The sequence below is a fragment of the Oncorhynchus mykiss genome, chromosome 7 (genome assembly GCF_013265735.2).
Source record: "Oncorhynchus mykiss isolate Arlee chromosome 7, USDA_OmykA_1.1, whole genome shotgun sequence".
Taxonomy (NCBI): Eukaryota; Metazoa; Chordata; class Actinopteri; order Salmoniformes; family Salmonidae; genus Oncorhynchus; species Oncorhynchus mykiss.
This window is the reverse complement of record NC_048571.1, coordinates 62,992,296-63,013,382: the sequence shown is the minus strand read 5'-3', so window position 1 is coordinate 63,013,382 and position 21,087 is coordinate 62,992,296. Positions and strand designations below refer to the sequence as shown.

Below are 21,087 nucleotides of genomic sequence, written 5' to 3'. Positions count from 1 at the left end.
AAATCTTTGGAGCGAGTTGAAAATCCGTGTTGCCCAGCAACAGCCCCAAAACATCACTGCTCTAGAGGAGATCTGCATGGAGGAATGGGTCAAAATACCAGCAACAGTGTGTGAAAATCTTGTGAAGACTTACAGAAAATATTTGACCTCTGTCATTGCCAACAAAGTATAACAAAGTATTGAGAAACTTTTGTTATTGACCAAATACTTATTTTCCACCATAATTTGCAAATAAATTCATTAAAAATCCTACAATGTGATTTTCTGGATTTTATGCTTTGTCATTATGGGGCATTGTGTGTAGATTGAGGAAAACATTTTATTTTATACATTTTAGAATAGGGTTGTGACGTAACAAAATATGGAAAAAGTAAAAGGGTCTGAATACATTCCGAATGCACTGTATACCTATATTTGTTTACTCAGACACCAGCGACCCATTCAAAACCTCTTTGGGTTGTGAACCACCAGTTTAGAATCGCTGAGCTAAAAAGTTGCGCAACTAATTAAGTGAACTGTTGCAGTGTACTGAAGTGCTGAGAAAAGCATTATTAGGAATTGTTTTAATCTGTACAAATGTCTATTAAAAGAAAATCCGCACCCAGTCATGTTCTTTTGGTTCGGGAGACTGACAAGCACAACTGCGGGGGGAAATTAACTCAAGGATCCCCCAAAGAACATAGGCCTAGGCCAATATATTATATTTCTGAGATGCACCCTCCTTTGAAATGGCAAAATTACCCACATCCAATTGGCAAAACAGGACAGAAAATAAGTTCACACACTAAAGTCCATGCGCTTGTTTATTTAAAATTTGCAGAGTGCGCGTTCTTTTCCAATCTCCGCTAAAGCCTGTGAGAGCAATATAGGCTGGCAATGACAAAGTATCCGGTACTGATGCAGAATCAAGAGCTCTTAAATTGTTTACAATAGCCACGTGAATGTTCATACCTGAAGATGGATTGTCAACACCAGCCTATCTTGTGTTTGGTTTACAAAGGGTGTTACCAAAGATGGTTTATCATGGTGTTGTTCCTAACCAAGATAGTTAATGCCATAAGTGTAGTGGTGGATTTTCTTTGATGTTTACAAAATACTTTTTTCCCCCCAAGTGATAAATATACACTGTGTACAAAACATTAAGAATGCCTGCTCTTTCCGCGACAGACTGCCCAGGTGAAAGCTATGATCCCTTATTGATGTCACTTATTAAATCAGTGTAGATGAAGGGGAGGAGACAGGATTTTTAATCCTTGATACATTGATTGCGTTTGTGTGCCATTCAGAGGGTGAATGGGAAAGAAAATATGTAAGTGCCTTTCAGTAAGTACCAGGCACACCGGTTTGTGTCAAGAACTGCAACACTGCTGAGGTTTTTCACACTCAACAGAAACCCATGTGTATCAAGAATGGTCTACCACCCAAAGCCAACTTGACACAACTGTGGGAAGCATTGGAGTCAACATGGGCCAACATCCCTGTGGAATGCTTGACACAATGTAGTCCATGCCACAATGAATTGAGGCTGTTCTGAGGGCAAACATTTGGGGAGTATATATTTTATTTTACAGTATGTTAGTATTTTAAGTATCTACCGAGGCCATCGGTTCACACATTCATCTGACTGCATAAAATGTTGACAAGTACATTTGGAAATGATCCATAACATGTTTATTAAAGGTGTTTCTTTTCCAAGCTTACCTATTCCCTTCATGATTGACTTGCGTTTGTTTTTGTGTAGGCTCTCAGCTGAGTTTAGGCTTGAGCATTAAATCTAGGGTAAAGATACCAATGCATCAAGCACTGAAAAATGTATCTGATGGTGTGTCAGTCAATAACCATATCCTCACACTATAACATTACTCGGGATAACTTAATTAATTAGCAATAAAACAGGAGATCCATTTTCTTGTGGTTGTTATTCTCATTAAATGTGTGCAATGCACAACTTCAACATTACACATTAAAAATCCACAAACAAAAATAACAGAAGCTAACTGAAATGTCACAATCCCCTGGTAATCAAGACATCAGTCAAATGTGTGAAAAAACTGAATATCGCCATGACTGACATATCTTCAGTTTGTCGTTATTTTTGCTGCCTGTGTTTGAAGAAGGCTGTTTGGCCACCAACCTTTAACAAGGTCGGAGGTCACCTCAGAGGACCACCTGACTTTGTAACGCTGCCACAGAGCAGGGTGTGTGTGGCGGAGTCATCCTATCAAAGTTAGCCTTTTCTTTGCCTATGGCGTGTGGGCATTAGAGTTCCCCCACAACTTTGCCCCTCGAGTCAGTCAGCTGCTGTGGGTCAATTGAAACTTGAAAGATGCATTCTGCATACCATCCCCATCTCTAGTTCCATGGGAGAGTTCTACAGAGTTTGCCAAAGAGTGCATCAGTGAGGTATGGTGGTGATCCTCATGCTCTGGCTGGCAATAGGGTAGGACACCATTGGGGTGGTGGCGTGGCTTATAGTGATGCAAGGTAGAGGCTGCGCCATGGATACAGCCACCGGTGCCACAGAAACAGTCACAGGTGCCATGGAAACAGGAGGCACCATGCCCTGGACGATGGTCTGAGCCAGGGCGGCCGAGAGCGGGGTGATCTCGGGGTTGAGGTGGGGCGGGGGAGCACTGGGTGGGGCGGTGTTGGATGGGGGTACTGTAGGGGCACCAGTGGGGGCCACTAGGTCCTGTTGGGTGAGGGTGACGGTACGAGGCTGCAGCCCGGCGCTGCTCAGGGTGGTATGGGTCTGGGCGATGCTGTGGTTGTAGGAGCTGACCGCACCTACAGGGGGAGCCAAGGTCTGCTCAGAGGGGGCTGGGGTGGAGGACAGGGTCATCACCGACACCTTGGTCTGGCTCCGGAACTGGGCATTCTGTTCCAGCAGTACCTCGTTAGTGGCCATGAGGTTAGACACCTGAAGAAGAGATTAAGGTGTTTGAGGAGTGATCTTAAAAAGGTTAATAGATTCATTGTATTATGTGTGGTTGTTGATTTATGTGTGGAGGGTTGTTGATCATCTCCTGTCTCCTACACTGACCTGTTTCTTCAATTCCTCCACTCTCCTCCTCAGCAGGGCGTTCTCCTCCTCCAGAAATCTGTACTCCAGGGGCCGAGGCGGGAGGGCCGCCTGCATCCCCAGCTCATAGTGCCCCCCTCCGTTCCCGTCCAGCCGGAGCCCCTCCAGCCTGCGTCTCTTCAACTGCAGCATTGTGTGGTCCAAAGGGGACTCCAGGGGCCCTGTCTCATACAGACCACTCTCAAACAGGGAGTCGTACACCGAGCAAGGTCCCCTGTCAAAACGACGCTGTCCTGAGGCCATGGAGAGGCAACCCCCCATCCCACCTACCCCTACTCCCCCTACCCCTGATATACCTGGGTCTCTGCAGCCTCCCAGGCTGGGACAGCCCATCCCCATCATGTTACCCCCACCTCCACCCCCAACCAGTCCGGCCATGCCCCCACAAGCACCCACCCCAACACCTCCTACCCCGCCGCCTGTGTTCACCATCCCACTGGCCCCCGGGCCCATCACGACCCCGGCACCCACCCTGGCTTGCTCATACTCATAGTCCTTCTTGACGTGGCGGAACTTGCACTTGTTGCCCCGCTGGCATTCTCCCTTTAGGAAGTCCCTGCAGATGGGGACCTCCCCTCGACTGTGTGGGAGGTCCATCGGGGACAGGCCCAGTCCTGCAGCCACTTTCCCCCTCAGCCTGAGGGGCAACTCCCCTGACTTCTTATAGTAGTCCTCATCCTCCTTGGAGCCGTGGACGAAGCGGCAGTTGGAGCGGACGCACTCCTTGTTCTGGTGGTCGTGGCAGAAGACAAACTCATTCTTCTGCACCCCAAGGTCCGGCACCTCATTGAAATCTGGGTGTTTGAAGCGGCAGCGTTTACCCCTCTTACACACGTTCCTCAGAAAGTCCCTGCAAACCCCATCCGGGGCCGGTCCTGACCCCGGGCCCCCTGCTCCACCTCCCCCACAGTTGTTCCCATTTCCCAGGGCCCCTACTCCACCCATGCCCCCAGAACCAGAGCCACTGCCTCCACCTCCCACTGATCCCCCTCGGCCCTCTCCTGTGCCCCCTCCTAAACCAGACGGTGGCCCACCTTCCTCGCCCACACTAGTACCCAACCCACCACTGCTGCAACCGCCTGAGAGGTAGGCGCTGTCCCGGTCAGGCATGGCGCTCAGCCCAGCGCAAGGGGAACACAGCACTCATGTGTGTGGGCAAGTGACTTATTCCAACAGCCTTTTCTGTTCCCTGATAATGAGTGTAAGTACAATGCTCTTCGGACCAATGCAATCCTCTACACAGGCATCTGAAATATACATGTCAAGTTGGTTGTGTTATCAAGTTAAATACACTCTTACTGACAGTTATCAAGCTAGTTAGCTAAATCAATGTATACATAGGCAATGGCATCAGCCAGAACAAATTCTTGTTCTGAAATCATTGATTGGACAAACAGAAGTGAGTAGAACGTTTAATTATATAGACCAAAGACCGGGACAGGACCATTAAACATGTCTTGTCTGTAGCTAGCAGTTTCTGGCTGTTTGGGAGCTAGTTAGCTGGTTAGCTAAACAACATGTTAGCTATTTAGCGACTTAACGTTAGCAAGCCGAATGAGAGCTAGTTATGGCTATTCAGCTAGCTAGATAGCCACAATATTATAACACCCGCCGTGGTTATCTAGTTACAAGCTGCAAAGTCACATCATGGTACAATTGTGCAAGCAAACTACAGGGATTCCACTAGTATGTTGAAGGTGTCTGATTATAGAGCTAGCTATCGTTAGTTTGCTAACAAGCTAGCTAGCTAACGTTACCTATGATTGACCATCAATAACTTACCAAAATGCTGCCTAGAGAAGTATTTTACGCAGAAGAAACGATGTATTATCTACTTTCCATGTCAGCTGGTGGGATTTCTGTTACGAATGTGAGACGGCTAACGTATAATTTGTGACTTAATTCCTCTGGCTTTTCTCAACACATTCTCTTTGCTGACTATTATCCCTGCTGTGTTATTGAACACTCGGGGTCGGTCCTCCAAAGACTCAAAGCACAACCCCCAGAGAAGGGGGGTTAGAACAATTTCTACCTCTATTGATCCAAAATGTTCTCACAAACCGTCTGGCAGATTTTTGTGCCATTTACTGGATGTATTGGAGGACAACAAATAGAACAATGAGATTATGGTTGTAAAAAAATATTTGACAAAACCAACACTAGAGATACTGCGTCTGCGCTGATGATGACAACAGAGTGCCCTCTGGTGGGGGATTCAGACACGACCGTGACCCTGTACCTGCCTGGATAAATTGTGGGCGGGGATATTTACAGTGCAGCTGTAAAACATGAACAAGATGCTGGCGGTGGTTCTTTATAGCCTACAAGGCCTAATTGGTAGCTGCACTAACCTTTTAGTAGGTACCAGCTGAACTTTGGTGTGTATGTAGTTTGTCAAAAATAATCTTCTAAATATTCCGAGGAGGGAGACGAATTTGAACACGACCGTGGCTGCTGCTTATTTACTAGACCTGGCATGCTATTAGCTTACTAGCTACTAATGCAAGCATTAGCAAGCCATGTAACTAGTGCAAGCAGAGAATCCACATTTTGATGATTAGCCTAGTTTGACACCAACATTTGTGTGTATACAATTTATACCCCAATACAGCGTTATGCAACTGTGTACAACTGTGTGTGTGTTGCCTGAAGACATCATATGCCTATGTACACTGTTGGTATGCTGACATGAAGCTTGTACGTTTAACTTAGCTTTTGTGTGGTTACGAGCGGGACACCACTCCTACTAGAGTTACAGTGAAGAATAACTAACTGTGTGTGTTACATTGAAAAACATCGTTTTGCTTAGACTTCATGTCTTCACTGCAGCAGGTACAGTATAGGCAATGCGACATCTTTCCTCTGGGATGCTGCTACTGGGCTCGTTGTGGTGTGTTGTGTTCCTATGGCCCTGTGACTCTGAGGCTACTACTAGAGACTACTATGAGGTGCTGGGTGTTCCACAGTCTGCCACTGACAGGCAGGTCAAGAAGACCTTCCATAAACTGGCCATGACATACCATCCAGACAGGAACAAAAGTCCCAATGCAGAGAAGATTTTCAGGGAGATAGCTGAAGGTAAGGTCCTAGGCTCACAACTTTATTTTTCTCTCTTTGATCAGTAAGAGCTGAATATATATCGTACTGTATGTAATAAAATACGTCTTTGTATGTGCTAATATATCTTGATCATTTTAAGATAAAGCTGACATTCTTTGCAAAGAGTGTGTTGCAACCAATACCTGCAGACAGAGGCAGGTTGTTTTGTCTCATACTGCACTGCACTGCACTCAGACCACTAAAACACCACATTAACCTTTCAGAATAGGCTACCTGTTTTAAGCTTAGGTAATGTAGCAATGTGTTCTGGGTAATTGTGTGAGTGAATGGACTGAGAGACTTCAGAGCTGCCAGTGCTATGGTAACAGAGTGCTCCTCTCTCCACTTCAAGCATACGAGGTGCTCTCAAACGAGGAGAAACGGATGCGGTATGACCAGATGGGTCATGAGGCCTTCCAGACTGAGGGGGAGGATGGGGGTAAAGAGGACTGGGCCGGGGATGGAGGGGGCCAGGGCTCCTTCTACTTTAACCTGGAGGAGCTGTTCCAGGGCCTGAATATGGACGAGGACCCCTTTCTGGAGGATGTGGGGGACTCCTGGAGCTTCCAGTTGGGGGGAGAGGATGAGTATCAGGCCTTCCTGGGTAGCAGCTTCTTTGACCTCTCGGGGGATCCCTCTAGCCAGATGGGGCTGGGGGACCATGAGGAGGGGTTTGGGGAGCAAGAGGGACAGCAGTTCTGCTGGAAGAAAACACATACAGACAGCAGTGTTGAGGAAGTGTGTGAGGGGGCATGATCTATCTATGTTTTCATGGGCTCATATAATGTTTGCAGTCAGATGGGTTGAATGTGCAATAAAGTTACAGTGCCCTTACATTGATTATGTCTGGTGTTGATTCTGTCACATAACAGCACATAGCACCTGTGTTCCATAGTATAAAGTGGACATTGGAAACGTTATATACTATTGAATGAGCTGTGCTACTTTTATAGTCCAAAATAAGTTCCAGTAGTTTACCAGTCTGTAGTGTTGACTGAGGGGAACTCTATGGTCAGTTCTCCTATCTTTCCTGTACGGGTGTGGCCGTGGTCCAGACATATGAGTTACTCAGTAACACATTGTTACTCCCCTCTCTGTTTTTCCCTGCACCAGCACTTTCTTTGGTTTGGCTGTTTTTCTCCCCCTCTCACTCCTGCACTTTGACCTAAAGGAAATCCTGTGCCTCTTCAGTAGTTAGTGTGTCTCTGTTTGTGCACCGCTGCCGTTAGGAGACAAAGGATCTGTGCTTTTATATTTGTATCAAATTTACAGTTTTACCACACTAAAGACTTGGGGGAGTGACTGCACATACAGTAGTTAGAAAATGATGGTAAGTCTGATGTGTAGTATGTTGTAGTCTGATTAGACAGTTTATCTACGGTTCCTGGTCATCATGTGATAGGCTGTCTGCCAGAGACACACCTTATGCATTTTACGTTTTAGCTGTGAAGATAATTTAAAACGCTAAAATTAATCATACTGCAACTATTGGAATGCTGATGTTTTTGTAAACCTGAAAGTGTACTTTTGTGAGGGTGTGGTAATAATGGACATTTATCAGCGCATGTACAGGATGATAAGCTACTTTAAGTTAAATGACATTCAATAGTTGTAGCAATAACCATGTCTCATGATGAATGCTTTCTGGTGTTGTTTGGAGTCTGACAGAAATGATTGTTGTTGATTTCAGGAGGAGGCTAGAGAGGGGTCACTTAGTGTGAGTGCCCAAACTATCCGGGTCACTGAGGCCGTGAGAGACGGGGATGCACTGACCTTCATAGTCATATCCCAGAAGGTAAGTAGTGTTCAGAGATAAATTAAATGGTCTTGCAGCGTAATGTTGCCACTATTTTGGAGAATGACTGATTGTCAGAACCCTACTCAGTGGGACCTTAAAGCCTTGAAGATAGCCATTAACTGAAGTCATTCAGTAATAGTATAGTGCACAATTATGGTATATACTATACATTGGTCAGTTTCTTATTTCCTTTGTTGGATACAGTGACTATAAAGTTAGTATTTTTTTCTCAGTGCCTGTTATTGTGTCCACATGTACTATAGCATCAGGAGGTTTTCAATGGCGTGCATGAATACTGTACCAAATGCACTTGTTTCCTGTTTGACTGTTGTGACATGTTCTCTCTGTATCTCTGTATCTCTGCCTGCCTGTCTGCCCCCCCCCCCCCCCCCCCCCAGTTGTCAGGCAGTGGGGAATACCATGTGGCTAGGACTCATGAGGACTTTCAGTGGTTGCAGCAGTGTCTGTTCTCTCAGGAGGTGGTGCCTGGGATACTGGGTGTCATTGTTAGTATCCCACCTCTTCCTACCTACACCTAACACATGATCGAATCCTGACACTGACCCTAACTAGCAAACCTATAAGCTTCAACAGTGAATATACAGTACCAGTCTAAAGTTTGGACACACCTATTCATTCAATGTTTTTTCTTCATTTTTTATTTTCTACATTGTAGAATAATAGTGAAGACGTCAGCTATGAAATAACACATATGGAATCATGTAGTAACCTAAACAGTGTTAATCAAAATATATTTTAGATTTTTCAAAGTAGCCACCCTTTGCCTTGATGACAGCTTTGCACACTCTGCATTCTCTGATATACCACGGCTGTCAGCCAATTCAGGGCTCAAACCATTTCAAAATGTAGCTCAATGTAGGCTATACACCATTGCATTGGGAATTCAAGCCTCATAAAAAAATACCACTGTGACTTCTCTCTCTAGTTTCCTCCTCTACCAGCCAAGCCTCAGTTGAATGCACCAGCCAAAGTTCTGAAACAACTTGGTATGTATTGTCAACAAATATATCGCTTACAGCCCTGACCCAATGTACCTGACATCACACAGATATTTATCAATGCTTGCTAACAATGTGTTTTATTAACAGATATTAAGTTATTTTGATCATTTGTTACAAATAATTATGTTGTATCATTAATATGTGAAACTTTTTTTAAAAAAATATACATAACTTACATCCAATGAAACTCTACAGCGTTGTTATGTATTGGTCAGTTTCTAGTCTGATATTGTATGAGTGGCCATACCAATGTTTTTATATTGGTTTGAAGTGAAAGATTTGGCTGTCTCACTGGTCTTGTGTAGGTTTCTTGGCCATGGGGGAGGACTGGCGTATGTACTGCATGGCACTGGAGACCTATCTCCAGCAGGTGGCAGCACACACCACACTCAGCAAGAACAAATGCCTGGAGAACTTCCTCACTAGCTCAGAGGTGTGTTACTACCACAAAACCCTCTTCTCATTCTCCAGCTGTTTAATCCTACCATTTTCTCAATGTCCTATCCTCTCCTGTTCAGTTTGAGTCCAATCATCTCCATGTGTTTGACCTGTGTCTTTACCAATAATGAATGACCTGTTTGGCTTCCAATTGGCCAGCTCCAGTTGTTTGTCTTGTACTTTGTAACATGATGCATTTAGTAACTAGGGATAATTGAGTTTCCACACATTGTTTAAGAGACTGGCAAACAGTTTATTCAAAGTTTATCAGCATAGGGCCCTTGCCCATTGGCTACATACAGTGAATTTGGAAAGTATTCAGACAGCCTTATTCTAAAATGGATTAAATATTTTTTTTCCCCTCATCAATCTACACACACTACTCCATAATGACAAAGCAAAAACAGGTTTTTAGAAATGTTTGCACATTTATTTAAAATGAAAAAACTGATATCCCATGTCCATAAGTATTCAGACCCTTTACTCAGTACTTTGAAGCACCTTTGGCAGCGATTACAGCCTCGAGTCTTCTTGGGTATGACACTACAAGCTTGGCACACCTGTATGTGGGAAGTTTCTTCCACTTTTCTCTGCAGATCCTCTCAAGCTTTGTCAGGTTGGATGGGGAGTGTCACTGCACAGCTATTTTCAGGTCTCTCCAGAGATGTTCAATCAGGTTCAGGTCCGGGCTCTGGCTGGGCCACTCAAGGACATTCAGAGACTTGTCCCGAAGCCACCCCTGCGTTGTTTTGGCTGTGTGCTTAGGGTCGTTGTCCTGTTGGAAGGGGAACCTTCACCCCAGTCGAGGTCCTGAGCACTCTGGAGCAGATTTTCATCAAGGATCACTCTGTACTTTATTCCGTTGATATATCCCTTGGTCCTGACTAGTCTCCCAGTCTTGTCACTGAAAAACATCCCCACAACATGATGCTGCCACCACCATGCTTCACCTTAGGGATGGTGCCAGGTTTCAATTTTGGTTTCATCTGACCAGAATATCTTGTTTCTCATGGTCTGAGATTCCTTTAGGTGCCATTTGGAAAACTCCAAGCGGGCTATCATGTGCCTTTTACTGAAGAGTGGCGTCTGTATGGCCACTCAACAATAAAGGCATGATTGGTGGAGTGCTGCAGAGATGGTTGTCCTTCTGGAAGGTTCTCCCATCTCCACAGAGGAATTCTAAGCTCTGTCAGAGTGACCATTGTGCTCTTAGTCACCTCTCTGACCAAGGACCTTCTCCCCCAATTACTCAGTTTGGCCGGACAGCCAGCTCTAGGAAGTCATGGTGGTTCCAAACTTCTTCCATCTAAGAATGATGGAGGCCACTGTTTTCTTGGGGACCTTCAATGCTGCAGACATCTTTTGGTATCCTTCCCCTTGCCTCGACACAATCGTGTCTTGGAGCGCTACAGACAATTCCTTCGACCTCATGGCTTGGTTTTTGCTTTGACATGCACTGGCAACTGTTGGATCTTATATAGACAGTTGTGTGCCTTTCCAAATCATGTCCAATCAATTGAATTTACCACAGATCGACTCCAATCAAGTTGTAGAAACATAAGGACGTGTCAAAAACACATGATCTTACTCAGCCAAGATGTTGTAGTGACCTTGCTTTATAAGCGTGGATATCGACTCGAGCATGCTTCTGTGGCACAGTTGATTTCCACAGGGCTACGGGCCAGAAAGCTGAAGGTTCGAGCCGCACTCCCTTCCTGTTTCATTACAATTTATTAAGAAGCTGTAGATAGATGGCCGTCTGATTTGGGTCTATAGGAGTGTGCTGAAGTAGACCATTGTAGGATCTGACTTTGACAAATGACAATGTTGTCTGTATCTAAACAAGGGCAAGAGAACAGACCTCAGAAACATTTCACGCACTGCACTAAAAAGTAGCTTCAGTCGATCCCATTGTTAGACTGATTTTCACAATGTGTGATTTCTCCATTACACCAAAGAGAAAGTAGTTAATTGGTATTGACAAAAGGTTGTATTCACAGAGATTGTTGTCTGTGACACACTCTTATAAACATTTTTTAAATCTGTTTTTATGTTGTCAATGTGGAGAAAGAAGAATTGCTCAGGGTGCACCAGATATTTGTCAGAAAGATACTGGCTGAAAAAAATGTCTGAAGTTCTCCTTTTTTATTTCAAAGAAGTTTACAGATCAAAAAATAATTGCACAACAGCGATATAAAAAAGGAACTAGGTCAACTTACAGCCATATACGGCACTTTGTGTGTCTCTGCCACACAAAGACAAACATGTCTTCTTGTTACTTCACTAATCTTACACATCTCTTCTCTAGAGTGTTTGGTTGATTAACATCTGATCTCCTGTGAACAGCTCAGCACAAAACTTGTCTTACTGAGGTGGAGAGTGAAACATATTTACAGTCAAGTGTGTCAGATAAAACCACATTATACTGGACACAATATGAGATCTCTCTGCAGTATAAGGCTGGCCAGTTGTAGGCCTACTGTATAGTGGCTGTAGGAGCATCTGCCTATCTTGATGCTGGCGTACTCTGTTTCTCCACTTCTCTAGACTTACTGCTGCTTTCCGCTTTCCTTTCATGTGGTCGATGGTGGAGTATGTCACTGAGGGATTCTCCGATAAAGAGGGACAATTACAAGCACAATATATATTCAGAGAAACTGTGTGCGCTGCTGCTAAAATCTAGAAGGCACAACTATTTTAATTCCCACGAGGCCTATTTAAAGTTTATACTAGCACACACACACATTCTCTTACACTAACATATTTTCGTCAACAGCAGTGTTTCTGTCAAATTGTGGAGTACAATGCAGAGGGATCATCCTAGGGAAGAGATACAATGAGACTTGCACACCTCCATCATTAATTAAACAAATAACTCTTTGATTACTACATAGTATATAATACTACTTCAAGGCTTGATTTTTCCACTGGAACTGAAGCAATTTAATTCAGTAACATTCTCAGTGTAATGTGACGTGCATTATTTTACCTCATCTTTTTGCTTTCCTCTTGTTTGGCTCCCACTATTTTTCTTCTCTGTGTTTTTCTTCCATAGGGGTCAAGGGATTCACTATCTGAACTCATAACAATGACAACAATATTTTTCATCTGGCAGTTTTAACTGTGTGTGAAATAAGTACCTTTGTTCCTCTTGTATATGTACAGAGCCACTCCAGCGATGGTCAGTATGACTGGTAGAACAGATGTAGAGGATTGTATTGGGGTCAGGGGATGAAGGTTAAGCTTCTCCTGAAGTCCCCCTGAGTTCCTTCCCGGACATGAACATGTTCTGTCAGTGTAGCTGAGATGGCAGGGGAAGTTGCATGAGTGCTACAGCAAAGGATTACTTACACTTATGCAGTAGAGACTAAGAGAGCAGGCTTGGTTATGTGATTTGTTAGAGATGTAATTTGATGGTTGAAACATCATTTGAGATTGTCAGACAGAGCAGTGAAAATGTAACTTTTGACAGATATACAGTATGAATATGTAAGGTTTTTCTAGAATATCTAGCTCATATAGTATAATTTCAGTTTGTACTAACCTTGAGGTGAAGTTGTTACGACATTTGTAGTGGCGTGTCCTTTGGGTTGATCTGTTGAGGGATTGGTGGTAGTGGGCTGTTCCTAATCATTAATGTAGTTAGTTAAAATAGTTTTGAAATAGTTTAACATGGCAATGAGCCAAAAATAGTAATAATGTCTATTTCAGCCACACCCATTGCTGACAGGTAATGTTTCTGTTTCAACATGACATGACAATGCCTCCGTGCACAATGCGAGGCCCATAAATAAATAGTTTATCGAGATTGGTGTGGAAGACTTGACTGGCCTGCACAGAGCCCTGATCAGCACGCTTCTCCCTACTTCCACTCTCAATGCAGCTGCAATGAATGAGTAGCCAAGTGTATCGATAGCTCTGTGTTTTTATTATTATCAGCAGCTCATCATGTCTATTTTAATATGGAGGAGTATTTCACTTTCCCTGGTCATAGGACCAACATGAGTTTGTGCATGAGGCAGATACGGTGCGACTCGAGTTTCACCATCAGGTGGAAGACTGTCTGTCCCCTCTCTCTGGTCAGTCTCACAGGAGGAAAAGGAGAGAGCAAAGACTGTGAGAGGTGGACTCCTCTGCTTCTCTTTCTTTCCCTCCTCTGAGACCAATGCAGTGTTCAAAACAACTCAGAAATCTTAGACTTCAATGCGTTGAAGACAACTGGTAACTATGTAAAAAAGGGAGATCCGTCTGGGAAAAATAGTTTAACAGTTATCCATCTCTGAATTCCAAGTCAGAAACTCTTTCTAGAGATCTGACTTTGACGCTGACGTCATGGTTATTTCTCTAAAATGTTGTTCACAAACTTGTTTACATCCCTGTTAGTGAGCATTTCTCCTTTGCCAAGATAATCCCTCCACCCACCATATCAAGAGTTGATTAAAAGGCATGACAGGTTGTTTTAGAGAATTTGGCAGTACATCCAACTGTGAAGTGTTGGTGTCAACTGTACCAGGCAGCCAGCGCGTATGGCATCATATTGGTGAGCGGTTTGCTGATTGATGTCAACGTTGTGAACAGATTTAATTTTTAATTTTTTTATTTAACCTTTTTTAACCAGGCAAGTCAGTTCAGAACAAATTCTTATTTTCAATGACAGCCTAGGAAGAGTGGGTTAACTTACTGTTCAGGGGCAGAACGACAGATTTGTACCTTGTCAGCTCGGGGGTTTGAACTTGCAACCTTCCGGTTACTAGTCCAACACTCTAATCACTAGGCTACCCTGCCGCCCCCAACAGAGTGCCCCTTTGTGGCGATGCAGGCATAAGCTACAAACAACGATGGCAACTTGAATGCACAGAGATACCGTAACGAGATCCTGAGGCCCATTGTCGTGGCATTCATCCACCGCCATCACCTCATGTTTCAGAATGATAATGCACAGCCCCATGTTGCAAGAATCTGTACACAATTCTTGGAAGCTTAAAATGTCCCAGTTCATATTCACTGGATCGACGTGTACGACAGCGTGTTCCAGTTCCCGCCAATATCCAGCAACTTCACACAGCCACTGAAGAGGAGTGGAACAACATTCCACAGGCCACAATCAACAGCGGGATCATCTCTGTGCGAAAGAGATATCTCGCTGGATGAGGCAAATGGTGGTCATACCAGATACTGACTGTTTTTCTGACCCACGCCCTTTTTTTAAGGCATCTGTGACCAACAGATGCATCTGTATTCCCAGTCATGTAAAATCCATAGATTAGATACTAATGAATTTATATAAATTGCCTGATTTCCTTATGAACTGCCACAAAAGTCTTTGAAATTGTTGGGTTTTATATTTTTGTTCAGAGTAATATGGTCTGAGAAGAACAACATTGGCAGGCCAGGCATATAGACAATATGCTGTGATAATGTATTAGACCTACTGCACAAACCTCATTCATACAGAACTGTTTTTATTAGGTTAACATCCTTTTTTAAAAGTCATGTTAAAAAACAAATCTGAGCGGTAGATCTTGCCTTTCTTTTTGACTGCGAAAGTGACCTTGAATCAGAATAGGTTGGTGACCACTGATGTATAGAGACTTTTGTGATAACATCATGTATGTGTTGATTTGCCAAAATTTATGAGATTATGATCATCAATGGCTTACCTTTAACAATGAGTCGGATGTTTCGAAATTGAGTGTCACTGATTCTACACATGTAATCTTCCTGATCCCATTGGTGAGGTTGGAGAGGAGTATTAAACATCTTTACCCTGTTTTTTCTGGGTTGATAGTCTGAGTTCTGTCTATCTCTGACTTTAGACCATGTGAAGCTGGAAGATAAATTAGCAGCGTAAGCCTCAGCTCTCGTTTTTGGTTGACCTTATGAGTGTACAATTACTGTTCACTTCGGGGCCTGAAACGCCCCATAATTCAATTCTCAATGATTGTACATCCGCTAAGGAAAGTTTGCCAAAACATAAAACCTCAACGTCAAAATGGAGAAGTTAAGTAAAAAAAATCATGTATGTAAGTAAAAAATCATGTAAATAAGTTAGAAATGGTGCTACTAATGCACATGGCGGCACAAACACGTCTCGTTAAAGTAATGACATTTTTGTTTGGTTAGCTTTTGGAAATTGTAGAAATAAAACATTTTCCTTCTTCAGAAGTTCCAGCTAAGCAGGCTAACGCTAGTTAGCTAATTAATTTGCTAGCTGTCATACAGTAGGCGTATATTAATAATTATATATTTAATGTAAGTAGACATGCAATCATAATTGACTGTAGCACATATAAAACACCCACAAGCTACCAGTGGCTGAAAACAATCATTGCGGGATGAAAGAGCGACGGATTTCTGGGCAAGGGCGGTCCATTTAAAAATCATTCCTCCCTCGCCCTGCACTTCTGATGATGTCCACTTTAATTTGAGGGGAGAGGGTGTGTCTGTTAAGTGTTTGGAATACAGCCCAAGTCTCAAGGCTTAAAAATCCTTCTTTACCCTGGCTCCTCCCATTCATCTACTCTTATTGAAGTGAATTTAACAGGTTACCTCAATAAGGGATCATAGCTTTCACCTGGATTTACCTGGTCACGGAAAGAGCAGGTGTTCCTAGTGTTTTGTACACTCAGTGACTATATATAATGCCTTCAGAATGTTTTTTTTTTTTTAACTAGGCAAGTCAGTTAAGAACAAATTCTTATTTACAATGACGGCCTAGGAACAGTGGGTTAACTGCCTTGTTCAGGGGCAGAACGGCAGATTTTTACCTTGTCAGCTCGGGGATTCAATCTAGCAACCTTTCGGTTACTGGCCCAAAGCTCTAACCACTTGGCTACCTGCCACCCCTTCACTTATTCCATATTTTGTTGTGTTACAGCCTGAATTCAAAATAGATCTATTTTTTTTTCTCACCCATCTACACAAAATATGTTTTTAGACATTTTGGTACATTTATTGAAAAGAAATACAGAAATATCTTATGTACATAAGTATTCACACCCCTGAGTCAATACATGATATAATCAACTTTGCCAGCAATTACAGCTGTGAGTCTTTCTGGGTAAGTCTCTAAGATCCAAATTGTACAATATTTGCACATTATTCTTTTAAAATTTGTCAAGTTCTGTCAAGTTGGTTGTTGATTAACATTAGACAACCATTTTCAAGTCTTGCCATAGAGTTTCAAGAAAATGTAAATCAAAACTGTAACTAGGCAACTCAACGTTGTCTTGGTAAGCAACTCCAGTGTATATTTGGCCTTGTGTTTGAGGTTATTTTCCTGCTGAAAGGTGAATTTGTCTCCCAGTGTCTGTTGGAAAGCAGACTGAACTAGGGTTTCCTAGGATTTTGCCTGTGCTTAGCTCTACTGTGTTTATTTTTATCCCCCCAAAAAACTCCTTAGTACTTGCCGATAGCATGCACACCCATAACATGATGCAGCCACCATCATGCTTCAAAATATGAAGAGTGGTACTCTGATGTGTTGGTTTTGCCCCAAACATAACACTTTGCATACATGGATACTATAGTATTATTCCATCTGAAACTTGTTCACTGAGGATAACTCTGATGCTATATATATATATATATAACTGAACTCTAATTACTCTCAAAAATGTTTATGGTCCTATCAGGAATTCTGTCATATTTACATTGGTCTCATCCCCCACACTAGCCTCTAAATGCTGTGACACCCTGTGGAGATTGGGCCTTGGTGGTCAGGTTACACTGTAAACTTGGTATTGTTTGATTGATTGGTCAATGGTGGTTGGTCTTTGGTTGAAAGGTTACACCTTCAGATGTTATAAATGGAATGAAATGCCTTTGTTTTCTCTCTTATCCTGTATCCAGTATCCTAGGCTTCTAGGACTCTGGCCTACTAAGCTTCTCTTTGTCCATGCTTTGCCTGTAAATTAACTTTACAATCTATATGCTGAGAATAATCCTTTGTTAATGTCAGTGTTGCCTCATAACTTAAGCTTTATGTCTTGTATGTGAACCCATTCATTTTGCAAAGTTATTAAATAATACTTGCTTTGATATTCACTTCTCATGACCATTCGTTGATCTTAGTCAGCTAAATGCAGAAGATGTGATTGCACATGGTTCAACTGTAGTCTCTTGCATATTGCTAATTATCTTTATGGTCTCAGATAAACATTTGAATAGGCTAATTACTTAGTCTTATCATATACACTGTATGTCAAATATTACTGCCCACTACAGGAGCACAGACTGGCCTGTGTAGGCAGTGATCTCCTGCTGTGGGTTGTTAGTTCCTGACAGAGTACAGCTTGCAAATGCACAGTGTAAAAATCTTTAGATTACGTTTCAAATTCAGGATTCTGCATGTACTGTGTCTGTAGGCAATCAAATATGCAACTAGTGCCTCATAACAGAATCCTTTGCAGTTGCACTGATGATCAAATGAAATGTTAAGCTCTTACGTTTAACAGCTAAGCAAGGGCACTGTTTGTTACACAAACTGACAATTAAATGAATGTCTTGATAAATACAGCAGATAAACGCAACAAGTAACGCATCTTGTGCTTGTGATTCTACAGATGTACTGTTTTCATCTGCAATATATTCTCCTTTGTACCTTTCAACAGCACATACAGTATAGTGTACGTGGTGTATATTGTTTTTTGCGTACACCTTATCTGATTTATTTTGTAAGTTGTTTGTCTCCATTACATTAAATACCCCACACGTGTAAAGATACTCTACCTGCAGTGATTTGAAGGAAAGAGCTGATCAGGCACTGAGGTCCACATGACCACTGTGTCCTGATGTTGAGAGATACAGTATGCTGTAAACCAAAATAGACTTTTTGTTCAGTGTGTTTTAAGTGTTAAAAGAAACAGCATTTGACATACTCCTCCCCCCTGTGAGTGTTAACTCTGCTAATCAGAAATAGACTGGATTGTATGAGGACCATCAGCACCACCTGCCTCTCAGCCCACATCCTGTTCCAGGTCTCTCTAACAGGCCTTTCTCTTTCTTCTCTAAATAGTCATATTCCTCTTATTATAGTCAGCTCTTCTCAAAATGAAGTATGTCAATGTAGGAGATGATTGTCTGACAATGGCATTATTTTGCATTGTAGTATCCATGTGCACCCACCACTGCGTGGCCAAATATGACTCCAACATCATCATTAAGTTTGCTGATGACATAACAGTGATCACCGACAACGATGACATAGCCTATAGGGAGGTCAGAGACAACAACCTCTCTCTCAATGTGAGCAAGACAAAGGAGCTGATCGTGGACTACAGGAAAAGGCGGGCCGAGCAGGCCCCCATTAACATCGACGGGGCTGTAGTGGAGCGGGTCGAGAGTTTCAATTTCCTTGGTATCCACATCACCAACAAACTATTATGGTCCAAACACAACAAAACAACCATGAAGAGGGCACGACAACACCTTTTTCCCCTCAGGAGACTGAAAAGATTTGATATGGGTCCCCAGATCCTCACAAAGTTCTACAGCTGCACCATCGAGAGCATCCTGACCTGTTGAATCACTGCCTGGTATGGCAACTGCTCGGCATCTACAGAGTAAGGCGCTACAGAGGATAGTACATAAAACCCAGTACATCACTGTGGCCAAGCTTCCTGCCATCCAGGACCTACAGTTGAAGTTGGAAGTTTACATACACCTTGGCCAAATACATTTAAACTCAGTTTTTCACAATTCCTGAAATTTAATGCTAGTAAAAATTCCACGTCTTAGGTCAGTTAGGGTCACCACTTTATTTTAAGAATGTGGGTCAGAAGTTCACATACACTCAATTAGTATTTGGTAGCATTGCCTTTAAATTGTTTAACTTGGGTCAAACGTTTCGAGTAGCCTTCGAGTAGCCTTCCACAAGCTTCCCACAATAAGTTGGGTGAATTTTGGACCATTCCTCCTGACAGAGCTGGTGTAACTGAGTCAGGTTTGTAGGCCTCCTTGCTCGCACACGCTTTTTCAGTTCTGCCCACAAATTTTCTATAGGGTTGAGGTCAGGGCTTTGTGATGGCCCCCCCAATACCTTGGCTTTGTTGTCCTTAAGCCATTTTGCCACAACTTTGGAAGTATGCTTGGGGTCATTGTCCATTTGGAAGACCCATTTGCGACCAAGCTTTAACTTCCTGACTGATGTCTTGAGATGTTGCTTCAATATATCCACATGATTTTCCTTCCTCATTGTGCCATCTACTTTGTTAAGTGCACCAGCCCCTCCTGCAGCAAAGTACCCCCACAACATGATGCTGCCACCCCCGTGCTTCACGGTTGAGATGGTGTTCTTCGGCTTGCAAGCCTCTCCTTTTCCCTCCAAACATAACAATGGTCATTATGGCCAAACAGTTAAATTTTTGTTTCATCAGACCAGAGGACACTTCTCCAAAAAGTACGATCTTTGTCCCCATGTGCAGTTGCAAACCGTAGTCTGACTTTTTTATGGCGGTTTTGGAGCAGTGGCTTCTTCCTTGCAGAGCAGCCTTTCAGGTTATGTCGATATAGGACTCATTTTACTGTGGATATAGATACTTTTGAATCTGTTTCTGCCAGCATCTTCACAAGGTCCTTTGCTGTTGTTCTGGGATTGATTTGCACTTTTTGCACCAAAGTACTTTCATCTCTAGGAGACAGAACGCATCTCCTTCCTGAGCGGTTTGACGGCTGCGTGGTCCCATGGTGTTTATACTTGCATACTATTGTTTGTACAGATGAACGTGGTACCTTCAGGCTTTTGGAAATTGCTCCCAAGGATGAACCAGACTTGTGGAGGTCTACAATCTTTTTCTGAGGTCTTGGCTGATTTCTTTTGATTTTCCCATGATGTCAAGCAAAGAGGTACTGAGTTTGAAAGTAGGCCTTGAAATACGTCCACAGGTACACCTTAAATTATGTCAATTAGCCTATCAGAAGCTTCTAAAGCCATGACATAATTTTCTGGAATTTTCCAAGCTGTTTAATGGCAAATCTTAACCGATTTGCCAAAACTATAGTTTGTTAATTAACAAGAAATTTGTGGAGTGGTTGAAAAAAGAGTTTTAATGACTCCAACCTACGTAAATGTATGTAAACTTCCGACTTCAACTGTATATACTAGGTGGTGTCAGAGGAAAGCCCAAAAAATTGTCAAAGACTCCCAAATCATAGATTGTTCTCTCTGCTACCTCACGCAAGCGGTACTGGAGCCTCAAGTGTCGGTCCAAAAGGCTCCTTGCCAGCTTCTACCCACAAGCCATAAGACTGCTGAACAATTCATCAAATTGCCACCTGGACTATTTATATTGACCCCCCCCCCGCCTCACCGATTTGTTTTTACACTGCTGCTACTCGCTGTTTATTATCTATGTATAGTCACTTCACCCCTACCTACATGTACAAATTACCTCGACTAACCTGTATATTGCCTCGTTATTGTTATTTTATTGTGTTACTTTTTTATAATTTTTACTTGAGTTTATTTGGTAAATATTTTCTTAAGTCTTTCTTGAACTGCACTGTTGGTTAAGGGCTTGTAAGTAAGAATTTCACAGTACAGTACCTGTTGTATTCGGCGCATGTGACAAATGAAGTTTGATTCAATGTAATGAAGTGAGTTACTCGTACCCTTAATCTGCCCCTTTCATGCGCATGTGTGTGGGTGT

General features: G+C 42.8%; 2 protein-coding genes and 1 long non-coding RNA gene across 5 annotated transcripts in view; 1 reads left to right on the top strand and 2 right to left on the bottom strand.

The window, feature by feature from the left end:
* Positions 1-824: 824 nt before the first annotated feature.
* LOC118965311 overlaps positions 825-21,087 on the bottom strand; it is a 24,078-nt gene continuing 3,815 nt past the window's right edge. The window contains exon 2 of the long non-coding RNA XR_005052630.1: positions 825-1,816. This is a non-coding gene — a long non-coding RNA (uncharacterized LOC118965311). The remainder of the gene's footprint in view (positions 1,817-21,087) is intronic.
* Positions 1,544-5,237, bottom strand: LOC110528188 (zinc finger CCCH domain-containing protein 10). The gene is made up of 3 exons (XM_021610046.2): positions 4,865-5,237; positions 3,044-4,329; positions 1,544-2,920 (listed from the first exon to the last, which is right to left on the bottom strand). The coding sequence occupies exons 2-3, from the start codon at positions 4,190-4,192 to the stop codon at positions 2,396-2,398; spliced, it is 1,674 nt and encodes a 557-aa protein (XP_021465721.1). The 5' UTR covers positions 4,193-4,329; positions 4,865-5,237; the 3' UTR covers positions 1,544-2,395.
* si:dkey-28n18.9 (sorting nexin-6) overlaps positions 5,311-21,087 on the top strand; it is a 24,954-nt gene continuing 9,177 nt past the window's right edge. Inside the window, exons 1-7 of one of the 3 annotated variants that reach the window (XM_036983739.1) lie at positions 5,311-5,439; positions 5,912-6,160; positions 6,534-7,511; positions 7,872-7,976; positions 8,378-8,485; positions 8,926-8,986; positions 9,307-9,434. In XM_036983739.1, coding sequence (XP_036839634.1) covers positions 7,506-7,511; positions 7,872-7,976; positions 8,378-8,485; positions 8,926-8,986; positions 9,307-9,434 — 408 coding nt within the window. In that variant the 5' untranslated portion in view covers positions 5,311-5,439; positions 5,912-6,160; positions 6,534-7,505. Of the gene's footprint in view, positions 6,161-6,533; positions 7,512-7,871; positions 7,977-8,377; positions 8,486-8,925; positions 8,987-9,306; positions 9,435-21,087 lie in introns of all 3 variants that reach the window. The other 2 variants (XM_036983740.1, XM_021610047.2) reach the window with 2 other exon arrangements.